We start from the raw sequence: 11,854 nt of genomic DNA, 5'->3' as shown, positions 1-11,854 counted from the left end.
TTTTGCGTTTTCCGACATCCGCGCCTGTTTTCCGTTGTTCTTCTTTAATTTGATAAAGCTCTGAAAAATTATACAGTCTCAACGTTCCGAGGATTCTCTTTCAATCTCTGTTAGAAATCTCGAAGATTTGCGCATCCGACGATTTTTTGGATCCCAGAATCAGTCGCGCGAAAATCCCCCGCGAAAGGCGGCGATCGGGAACATTCCGTGACCATGAATCACGCTTCTCCGAACGAATCTCTCTCCATTTTCTCCTCGAGTCGCAAAAAGAGGTTGATCGAAACCGAGGGAGTCGGGCAGCCCCGTCTCACCCGTCGCCCCCCCCCCCCCCGCCGGGAGAGAGAACCGTGAGCCCCTAATCATCCCCTCGCCCGCCCCCTCCCTCGCTTCCGCAATTTTTAGCGGAACGCTAGTGACACGCGATGGCCGTTCGCCGGAGGCAATTATCGAAGAGCTAATCGAAAGCTCACGCTATTGTTACGTCATTGTCGCGTTTATCGCTACGTACCCAGGCTCGAGCCTCGTCTGCCGCCGCGCCACGTAACGACGGAATTCGCGACGGTCAACTGCTCGTAACCCTTGTTCGCGCCGTCCGTAGACTTGGCACTGTTGTTTCTACCCAACACACCCGTCTCCGGGTTCTTGTTGCCGATGATGGGCCTCAGAGTGTCGCCCGCCAAGCTGACTTCCAGAGTTTTCGCGCCGATGGGCCTGACGGTGTCGCCCGAGAGACCCATTTCCAGACCCCTGTTGCCGATCGGCCTCATCGTCTCGCTGGAGACGATGACGATCTCGCTCGGCGGCGGCTTCTTCGACGATTCTCCGAAATAGGGACACGTGCAGGGCGGCGGTGGCGCTTCCGGCCCTTCCTCCGATCCTCCTTTGTAGTGGCACTTTTTGCGCGCCGTCGCGTCGTCCTCGCTTCTGCGACAGGACGACTGCTCGTGGAAGCTGAAGGACCTTTTTCTGGGGGTCTTTGGCGAATCCTGGGTTTGCATTGTCCTCTCCACGTGGGCCTCGTTATAAGTCGACGCTCTTCTACGATGCTTCCAAGGACTCGGGAGATCTTCCTGCGCCGGCAGGCTCGTCCTCGAACAGGACACGCTGCTCTCCGTGCTTTCCGCACTTCTGGAGAAAAAAATGCATCAATATGAAAATGTTAATATGTATCTTATTAATCTTCGCGTTGATATTTAACTGCGCGGAAAATGTGCGTCGATTTAAGTTGAGACGCTTAGAGAGAAGGTGAAAGTATATTGTTATTCGATTTTGGAAATTTAGAATGCGACATGCGCTCACAATTTTTCGGGCTATTGCGTTAATAGGTTTTTTTATACGAGGAGTGTTTTTTTTTTTTTAATATCGGCAATTTTGAAAGAAATTATTTTAATCGTTTGAATAGGTTTGTGCAAATTATTTATTTACAGTGTTATTTCATTAGAAATTATTTATCGCATTCTGTGTTTTGAAATTTACATATCTACATATTATATACGTATATTAAAACATATCTTTTGTATCAATTACGTATTGAATATCATTGTTCGATCATATTGTTGCCGCCTGCGATTGAAAACATAACATTTGCAAATTCCGTCGCTATTTCGCATTTAGGAATTACTCTATTCAACACACAATTGTCGAATGAGAGAAAAAATATTTTCCAAGTTCCACGTGTGAGAAAAAAACTTTCGTTATCGCCTGTAATCGATTTTGAAATAATCTACACACACTGCGATAAAAAAAAAGAGGCACGCTCGTTTTATTGAGAGATTAATGTTCAAATCCTATTATTTTTTTTCTCACGCGCTCGGTAAATCTTTCTGCTGTTATAAATCAAACTAAATAGAAAAAAAGGGGAATATTTGCGGAGCTTTACGCGCGATAAAAGCTTTTCTTACCGATCGTTAATTAAATCGAAAATAATCCGTACCGCATACAGTGACCTAAAGCAACGCGGATGTTTCGACCAAAGATTAATTCTCCCTTTATTACGCCATACAAGGATAATTCCCTTTACTGTCCAACGCGAAACTGTCGCTTACAGTCCGCGTGAGGGGAGAAAATATTTGGCTTCAAAGGGAATCTACAAATATCGCTGTTGTCACGAAATGTGGAGCACGTCGATACCCGGGCTCCCTTTATCATTCGATACGCGGAATCGGCCGTTGCGCGCGGCTAAACGAGAAAGGAGAAAGAGAAGAAAACACGATTGCATACCATTTTTGCAACCGGGCGCGTAATTGATCGCGAGATTGGATGAATTTGCGCGGGAGAGAAAAAATTGCTGTGCCGTCGCACAGAAAATTAGAGACACGTGAGGCGTACGCTTGTCCACTGTCGCACACTTTTCACGGCCGGGAGATTCGCGCCTGTCGCCGTTATCGATCTGTTATCGGTTGTTCGCCACGTTCGCCCGGCGCCGGCCGTTTAAACCGCGAGTAAATGTTCGTATCTCGCGTCACGAAAGAATGAAGTAAGATTTCCAACGTCAGCGGGGAAGACACGAGATTTACGCAAGCAGCGATCAAACTGACGACGCGGCAATCCGGATTTGAAAAGGATTAAAGTGACAACGCGAAGACGTTCGAATAACGAGGTGAACAATTTGAGGAAAAATTTGAGATTACAACGTGAAAGGAGTCGAAGTAATAATTTCACAAATCGGAGTGATAATTTTGTGTTGAGAAATATGAAAACAAGGATACGTAAAATTTCGGATTCGTGAAGAAACCAAGTCGAAAGTCACCGAAACAGAAAGAATTATTGTTGTTTCTCGAAAATCGAGGTGAAATTGCTTCGTGATCGCACGGTCGCTGAATATTGACAATTTTATCGGGGCGCTGGAGACGCGTCTCTCTTTCTCTCTCTCTCTCTCTTTTTCTCTCTCGGTGGGGTTTTCGGAGATAATTGAGGATGCTTCCGGAAGGAAGAGAAACGGCTCGATTGTCCTCGGAGAGTAGATCGCAGTCTTGACAGTAAATTGAGAAAAATCTTGGCTGTGAGGTAAACCGAAGGGGGAGACGCTCGAAGGACGGACAGATACGTTTCAGGATGTGCAGTTAAACGACTCTCGACTCGCGAATATTTTCCTCGAAATTGGCTCGAAATTATTTAAAAGATTGACTAGAACGAAGACCGCGAGTTACGGAACACCCTGTGCGCACACATTAGAGTTCCATTAGGATTATTAAGTTGAATGCAACTCGCTTTGTACGACACGACAATAGGCAGAGACATCTTGAAAATGTTCTCAGACACTCTACGTTTACTTAATTCGAACGGGCAAAACGGGTTTCGCGAAACGCAAAGTCTCCCCGCGCCCTATAGAGGTAATCTTCGTTTGATACGTTCAGAGACACGATCCTAAGTGCATTCCTTTATTAGAGGTTCATGTGGGGGGCAAGAGAGCAGTTTACTTAAGTACACGACACGAGCGAAACTCACTAGCTACGGTCTTCCATCCCCGCCCCATCCCGCCCGCCCTTTTCGCCCCCGCTTCGTCCGTTTTGCACTTTGAATGCCAGCAGCTAAGTGCAATCCACTTTGAGGCTACCGTGTATAAATGGGTTTTCCCGTCGTCGCGGTGACCTTTCTGACGCGTCTACTTTCGCATTTCCACGTGAGTTATGTGCGAAACTTTTAGGGAAATTTTCGGCAAATTCAGATGTCGCGAAAATACTACGAAAAAAAAATCTGAGAATCGAAAAATCACGTGCAGTTTGTGTTTGCCGTGTAAAAATCAGTTCTGCGATTTTGAACAAAATACATAGATCGATGAACATTTTTGGAAAAGAAAAATTGTCTGAATTTTACGCAGGTTTTGAAAAATTCGGAGAACCGCGAAAAGTCACTCACAATTTATATTTGCTGTGGAAAAATTAATTTCGTCGTTTTGCAAAATAAATGGATGAAAATTAGGAAATGAAAGAGATCGCTTAAATTTTATACAGGTTTTATTCGAATTAAATTATAATTTCTCTCTGCAACGATTTCGTCGTTGGAGGATTTTCGCGATGTCTGATTTGTCTGAACTCTTACGGCAGATTTAGCAGCAGACTGCCGGATGAACTTGTCATTAAAGTCGAAGGAGTCGCTTCGAGATTTTGTTACTAATACGTATCCATTAGCGAGCGCAAAAGTAAAGAAGGAAGCTGGAAAGGAAGTTGCGCAATCTTAAAGAGCCGGTTGCGAACTATTTAATGATTACAAGTTGCTTTGAGAAATTTTCGCCTTTCGCCGGCGCTCGATTACGCGATACGATTTCGTCTTTTCGCCTCCCGCGGAATTTTTCCAGCCGCTCTCACGCGTACTCGTAAATCTCCCGCGTCCCTCGCGTCTCGTTTTCTCGATTTCTGTCGCTTAAAATCGTCCTCTCCCTTAAAGCCGTTACATCCAGCAATTTTCCACAAACGCTAGGATCTCTTTCGAAAATTTTAGTATTCTAGGATACGCGCGTTATGTATTTTTATTCCGTTCTCGGAGTCGTCGGAGTCCTAAACTTTATTTTCTCGAGCTTTCTCTCTATTATTCGATTCGGTTCTTCGGAAGCTTTTAACTTTTAAGAACTGCCTTAAAGGTCGCGCACGATCGGGGAGATAGTAGGAAATCGAAGATGCGTAACCGCGGATCGGTGGATTATGATTGAAATACATTTTGCTACGGTAAAGACGGTAGAGTCCTTTAATATTCCTGCCTCGATGTTCTCGCTCCACTTTCAGCTTTGCGTATTTCCGCCGATCGACGGAGACGCTGCAACTCTAAACGATGTCAAACATAATCCCCCCTCCCCCCCTTTCTAAATTCACTTGCGATTCCTTCGGGAGGTGGGCGATGATCCCGCACGTAAGAAGTCTCCTCAGATCCCCCGCGTGTTTGCTTTTCCATTTTTTAACTTTTCAACGCGTGTAAAGTTGATTTTTGTAAGCTGATATTTAACTTGGAAAATAAATGTAAGAATTTTTTAAGACCGAAAAGAAAAACGTGACACGCTCTGAAGAACTTTCTCGGGGAAAATACTTTCGGTGACATCACGACATTTAGATTGAAGGACAAAGGACAACTGGGAGGATAGGTTCAGATTACGATGTTGTATTCTTGGGGAATCGCGAGCGAGCACAATGGCAAACTTTTCACTTAAGATTTTCAAAGTTGCGTGCATGGGTTTCGAGCGGCGAACCGATATTACGCCGTCGGCAACACCTCGGCTGCGCGGCGTGCAAGCCGACTCGACGCAAGGCTAACCGCGTCTCGTAGCAGTCACGGTGTTGCGCGAACTGGAGTGACAAAGTGACACAAATTCATGCCACTTCGTATTGCCACGGAAACGTCCCGCCGTCAGGCACAATGGCGTGTTTTGAGAAGCCGCGGGGTTTACGACGCGATGGGTATGTCGTTAATAATTGCGGAAGCTCCCGCTGCGAGAGTTCAGATAAGCATAGAAATTCTCTCTTCGCGCGAATTGCATCGTGTCGGGACAAACCGTGTACAGGATGTTTCGCGTAAAGCGATTCATTGAGGCCGCAACACCGGAACAGATGTAAGGATCTCTTAACAGTCGAATGAAACAAAAGCAGGTTCGAATTATGAGGAAAATTTTGCGTGAAAACATTTCGAAAGATTGAAGAACAAAATTTGCGAAATTTTGTTTATTATTATTATCTCTATGTTGTCCGTGGCTTCTTTTAGCGCGTATTAACCTTCATAATTAATTATGTTCAATTGATATATTTTCCAATTAACGTCCAGCTCTCTGCATACACATTCGACGATTATAAAACTTAGCTTAAGTAAATTGTACAATGTAGGTGACAGAATAATTCAATGACAGAAGAGACTTGTAGAAAGATCCAGCGACACTATAGCTGATTTGCAATACACGGCATACCCGTTGCGAAAGCTGCACTTGCGCGACGACGGTGTGTGCTGTAGCTGCAGCTGCTGCTGATTATGCTGATGTTGATGGTGGAGCGTCGATCGCGACGGGACCTGACTTCCGGGGCTGCCGGCCATCCCCTCGAGGCCCCTCGACAGCTTGAGCATCTCCGCGCCGAAGGCGTGAAGGGCGGACATGGCCGAGGGTGGCGGCTCGCTTTCCGGCAGCCAAAGCTCGTGGGTGTCGAGGGTGGTCAGCTCGGTGTCGGTCGACGTGCCGGACGTGTGTTGCGGCGTGCCGCCGCTGCCGCCGGAACTCTTGTTCAGGAGAAACCGTCGCCAGGTACCTCGCCGATCGAGACCTGCGTATTGCGTAAAATTTGGAAATTTTAGAGTCCTCTCTCTCTCTCTCTCTCTCCAATCTCGAAAGAAACCAGACGGCCTTTTGGGCGACTTTCATCGGAGAACGTGAGATTCTAGCGATTCCAGTGACTGAATAACGTAGGATTTATTTATTTTTGTGCCGAGGAGTGAGGAAATATTTTCTGTTTTGTTGAAAAAAACACGATATTTTTTTCTTTCTTCTTATATTTTTTCGGTCATTATATTTTTCGGTCTTATATTTTGACGGCGAGAGGAAATATTGATGATTGAATTTTCTTGTTTCTCGAATATTCTAAATACGAATACGAATTAGTGCGAGCTCTTTTCGTCAGCGAACGCTCAAACAATTTGTATTCTGCATTCTTTGAATTCTAGAATTGTCAATGTTGCCACAAACAAATATTGCCTGAAATTCCTTTCAGAAAATTTTGCAAACAGAAATTGCTCTTTAACTGATGTGTACTTTACGTGAAGAATGCAGCATATTTATTTTTTTTAGGAACGCGCATTTTTTCAACGTTGTTTTATTGAAGAAAAAAACGCGATACTTTAATGGATTCGATGATCGAAAAAAATATTGACGTCCGAATTTGTTTTTTTTTAATGTTGAATTAATGTATTTGAAGAATTTTTGTTTTTGCTCTCTGCAATTTCTCAGCTGTAGAATTAACAATGTTTTGCAAAATTGGAAATCACTCTGTAACGGATTTATTTTACTTACCGTTCTCTGTCTAATTTTTTAATATTTTTTTAAATTAATTTTTAAAATGCTTTCACTGTTTATCGATGTAAGCTTTATAATGAAGTGACTCAAAGGATTTCTGCGTCATGTTCTGCAATCTTTCAATCCTGCGGAATACTAAGTGCCCGTGAATGGAGCCAAGTACTCTTTTAAAGTATCGATTAATTTTCATATCGGCGAGCAGCCGGACGCGACCTTCTTAGCATATTGTGTCGCATCCGAGCGATCTTTGCATAATAACTGGCATTTGCATATCACCGCCGTGGACGTCGGTGAGCTTCCGCTGACGTGCCGACGAAATTTCTTGTCGCAACGTGCCTCCATAATAGATAGAAGCCCGCCCAGTTCTCCGTCTCATCGATCCCGGGATCGATTCTCCGTAGAAAAACCAACCACTTTGGCACGATTAATCACGCGAACGTCACCAGGCTTGCCCAACCCTCTGTATATTGCATGCTATATTATTTATACAATGATGATGAGTCGCTTACAAGAGATTTATAAATGGATAAAAGAAATAATTAATTTCAATCAGATTGCAAAAGTTTCGCTTCACCCAGAAAAATTTCAGAACTGAAAGATCGTCTGAGAAAAGAAACTTTCGAACAATTAACTCGTTTCTAAACATTCGCAATTCTGTAACATTTATAAGATATTTTCTCGAAAATTCGTCGAGAGGCCTCGAGAAATGTGTTTTAAAACAATAATTGCGCAAGGCAGATGCATTAATATATATATGACGGCGTGCATGCTGGTGCGAAGTTGGCATGCAAATTCCGTTTGACGCGATAATCGGACGGTTGCCGGGATAAAATCAAAGTGACAATAGGTGGCGGCTTCCGGCGAAACTTTCCATTGCCGGAAGAGAGAAGGAGAGAGAAAAAAAGAGACAAAGAGGTTCTCTCTCCTCCTAAAGAGTGCTTTGTATCAGAAAGATGAATTTGCGTCGGCGTTCTCGCGGAACGTTTATGAGACGCGCTTTTCTTTGAGGTTCCCGAAACCGTCCGATAAATCGGAATAAATAATTTTTATTGCGGGTGGAAGCTTAACTACAGCTGTCCTGCGTGTCGCTCGTTTTCAAATAATCGTGTTTCTGGAGAAAACTGGGAAATATTGGGCGGGGAAAATAGTGAGCAAGGAGAAAAAGGTAAAAAAACATCGAGAAGAACTTGTAATGGTGTAGCGCTATTTTTTTGTTCCCCTTTTTTTGCTTTGTGCATTTGACTAATATTTATTTTAACATATTTCCGAATTTAATTTTATTTATTTACTGATAAATATCGACATGAGAGACAAATTTGGTAAAAAAAATGAAAAATTGACACACAATATTTCGAAGTGTGTCATAGCGGTATTACGAATAAAGAGAGAACGACGAAAAATGGCCCGCGAAATAATAAGAGCGGACAAATATTGTCGGACAAATACTTTTTTCATAATCTGCCTCTCAATTAAAATTCCGAAAGATCGAAGAAATCTGAAACGTCGAGAATTCAAGCGTACAAATATTTAAACTCGGAGAATCCGTAGAAATCCGAAGACGTGTAAGGTCTTTTTAAACATTTTATTGAGATTTCTTATGCGTCAGCATAGTTTTGGAAATATCAGCATATTTCGAAAATCCGAGACCGAGCGGAGAGAAAACCCGAGACACTCGCGCTTTAATCCCGCCACTTTTTCATTCAATGTTTTCATTCAACTTTGTGTTCGTGTATTTTATAAATATATAATATATTTCGAAGAGCGGAGGATAAAAAGTAGCTGGATTTTTCGAAGTGGGAAGCGTGGCTTTTTTTCCAACGAGTGCGAAGACGGGGAGGGGCGAAGTGTAAACAGGCTAGTGTACGCGGCAATACACTAACCTGTCGCGGCGGGTGCGCCCTGAGGAGCACCCAGCCATCCCGATGACCAACCTGCTCCTGTCCCATCGATGTTCTGCTGCTGCTTCGCCAGCAGGTTCACCGTCAGCTTATACGTCAGCAGCATTACCACCAGCGGAATGTAGAAGCAGATTATGCTGCCGATTAATTTGTAGAGAGGATCGGGAATCTGGCAGGCTCCGTCCACCAGCACCGAGTCGTCCTCCTGAAACGGGAGCAAATTTCATCTGTTAATTAACGCCCGGTATTTACGTGGACGCGAAGCGCGTGGCGTGGTTAATTTAATTACGATAATTATCAGTCGTTATGAACAACCGTTAATTAGTTTCTAAATCGTTCTAAAGCATACACCGCTTAATTGTTATGTCAAATGCGACGCTGAATGCGGAAAAGATTTTCAAATCGCGGCCCGAAAAAGAACTCGAAAGGTACTAATCTCGTCCCCGCGATTGTTTCAGGACGCCGGAGCAGTGTCCCAGCGTCGTGTCCCTCCTAGCGGAGAGCTACAATCCGCACGTGAGATACGGCGCGGCGATGGCCCTGGGTATCGCCTGCGCGGGCACCGGTCTGAAAGAAGCCATCGCGCTGCTGGACCCGATGACCAACGACCCCGTGAATTTCGTCAGGCAGGGCGCGCTGATCGCCTCCGCCATGATCCTGATCCAGCAGACCGAGTCCACGTGTCCCCGCGTCAAGGACTTCAGGGCGCTGTACGCCAAGGTCGTCGTGGACAAGCACGAAGACGTGATGGCCAAGTTCGGGGCCATCCTGGCGCAAGGAATAATCGATGCCGGTGAGTGCCCTTTCGGAACGTTCTCTTTGCACGCGCCGAACGAGATCGAAGTTCGAGATCTGTGATTTGAAAGTGGCGCAATCAGCGTCGGGGGCGGCCGCAAAGCGTGACACGAGCGCACTTCCGCTTATTCCCAGGTGGCCGTAATGTGACCGTATCTCTGCAATCGCGGACGGGCCACACGAACATGCTGGCGGTGGTCGGCGCGCTGGTGTTCACGCAATACTGGTACTGGTTCCCGCTCGCGCACTGCCTCGCCCTGGCCTTCACGCCTACGTGCCTGATCGCCCTGAACGCCCAGCTGAAGATGCCCAAGCTGGAGATCAGGTCGAACGCCAGGCCGAGCGTGTACGCGTACCCGGCGCCTCTCGAAGAGAAGAAGAGAGAGGAGCGGGAGAAAGTCACCACTGCTGTCCTCAGTGTCGCGGCGCGCGTCAGGAGACGCGAGTCCGAGAGGAAGGCCAGGGATTCGCATGACAAGATGGAGGTGGTAAGTTGAAAGAAACATTGCAATATTGCGAAATGTCCAGACGAAGGAAACAGCGAAAATAATTGCAGGAATAATTGCTCTGAATTATTTTGCGCTCACATCTCGATGACTGTTAATTTTATTGATAGCTATTGATTAAACGGAAGAAAACATTATTGCTACTATTTTTTTTTTTTTTTTTTTTTTTTGTGGGCTGTACTTGTGATTGTCATTTTTTTTTTTTTATGAACATACTCATCGGGAAGACTTTCGCTGTATTTTTAATTTAATTAATATGCTTTAATTGATTAATTTTGACATTGAGGCTTAATGTCAACATAGCAGCAAGTCAGCTGAGTTTATTCTGAAGTTAAGTTGTTCTCACGAAAGTTTTGGATCCACAAGTTTTGAGTTTTTTTTATCAATTTTTCAATCTTTCAGTTTTTAATAGCTTGAATCTGTGAAAGTTTCGGCAAATTCTAAAATCGTTGAATGTTTAGATTTGTAAACTTTGAGACTTTCGAATTTCTGGTGCTTTAAATTTTTTGAATCCTTGATTCTGGAATAAATTTGCAACTTTATAATTACATGGTGTATTTATGTATTGCATTTTATGGGCGGATTTAAATGGGCTGCGTTTAAATCTCTGTACATATTTCCGTATATTTTGTCTTATATTTGTCGCACGTGCGGTTTACGTTGCGGATTTGAGCACGTTTTCCATCGCTGGGAATCGAATATTAAGCTCTCCTATGTTGGCCAAGTCTCAAGTTACAAGACCCGATACCAATAAACAAGAATGAAATTCCCCCTCCCTGTCAGAACGAAATTCTTTCCCGGAACATCGATAATCCACCAGAGCTCCTTTTATCCTAAAATCACGGTGAAACATATCTGGTAGATACTACATGAGCAGGAGGCGCTAATAGATTACAGTAAAGCCGCGAGCGATTTACAAGTGCGAGAGTTCCAGCCAGCGAAGAAGCAAACTTAAAAAAACATTGCAGGATCCGCCTTCGGAGACAAAGGAGCTTCACGAAGTGAAGGAAGCTGCGTCGTCTTCGAAGGAGAAGGACGACAAGAAGAATATCGAGAAGGAGGTCAAGGAGCCGAAGGAGAAGACCGAGAAAAAGGCGGGCAAAGAGGACGAAAAGGAGAAGAAGGAGCCGGAAGCGAGCTTCGAGATCCTCCAGAATCCGGCGCGGGTTCTGCGTCAGCAGCTGAAGGTCATTCAGCCGATCGAGGGCGGCCATTACGTGCCCGTGAAGGATATTCAAATCGGCGGCATCGTCATGGTCAAGCACATGCAAACCGACACCGAAGAGGAACTCGTCGAGCCCGTCGCCGGTAAGTAATCGATTCTAAATTTATTGACCGAAGCGCTCGGGAAACTATTTAACCCCAAATTGAACCCGAAGAGAAAGATATTAAATTGCGCTTGATAGATAAAGAGAAAAAAGTAAGTCGGGAACTTTGTCGCAAAGAAATATCAGTTTGCGAATTTTAGTTATTACACATTTTTTTTTAATTTTTTAATCTACAAGAGGAAAAAGGTAGGAAAAAATTAACTCACAATTCATTGTCGAATCTTATTTATCTTCTGTACGTATTCGATATTTATTGATTGATTTATAGATTTTCGGAAATTTATCGTCACTTGTAAGTCCGCACAATTATAATTTCTATCTAAATCGAAGATTATTTATTATATC

The 11,854-nt window shown here is 44.2% G+C and overlaps 2 protein-coding genes across 5 annotated transcripts in view; one reads left to right on the top strand and one right to left on the bottom strand.

Annotated features, from left to right (window-relative positions):
* Positions 1–11,854, bottom strand: part of 5-HT2B (5-hydroxytryptamine receptor 2B) — a 38,518-nt gene that overhangs the window by 1,303 nt on the left and 25,361 nt on the right. For 2 of the 3 annotated variants that reach the window (XM_067358390.1, XM_067358392.1), the window contains 3 exons: positions 8,863–9,085; positions 5,888–6,236; positions 509–1,128 (listed from right to left, as the gene is read on the bottom strand). In XM_067358390.1, coding sequence (XP_067214491.1) covers positions 509–1,128; positions 5,888–6,236; positions 8,863–9,085 — 1,192 coding nt within the window. The remainder of the gene's footprint in view (positions 1–508; positions 1,129–5,887; positions 6,237–8,862; positions 9,086–11,854) is intronic. The other variant, XM_067358391.1, reaches the window with a different exon arrangement.
* The window catches only part of Rpn2 (Regulatory particle non-ATPase 2), a 39,637-nt gene that overhangs the window by 27,358 nt on the left and 425 nt on the right, over positions 1–11,854 (top strand). Inside the window, exons 11-13 of one of the 2 annotated variants that reach the window (XM_012360126.2) lie at positions 9,339–9,673; positions 9,811–10,163; positions 11,150–11,489. In XM_012360126.2, coding sequence (XP_012215549.1) covers positions 9,339–9,673; positions 9,811–10,163; positions 11,150–11,489 — 1,028 coding nt within the window. Of the gene's footprint in view, positions 1–9,338; positions 9,674–9,810; positions 10,164–11,071; positions 11,490–11,854 lie in introns of both variants that reach the window. The other variant, XM_012360125.2, reaches the window with a different exon arrangement.

This window comes from Linepithema humile, chromosome 6 (genome assembly GCF_040581485.1).
Source record: "Linepithema humile isolate Giens D197 chromosome 6, Lhum_UNIL_v1.0, whole genome shotgun sequence".
In the NCBI taxonomy this organism is placed as follows: domain Eukaryota; kingdom Metazoa; phylum Arthropoda; class Insecta; order Hymenoptera; family Formicidae; genus Linepithema; species Linepithema humile.
Note: the sequence above shows the minus strand (reverse complement) of the source record. Positions and strands in the feature narration are given on the sequence as shown.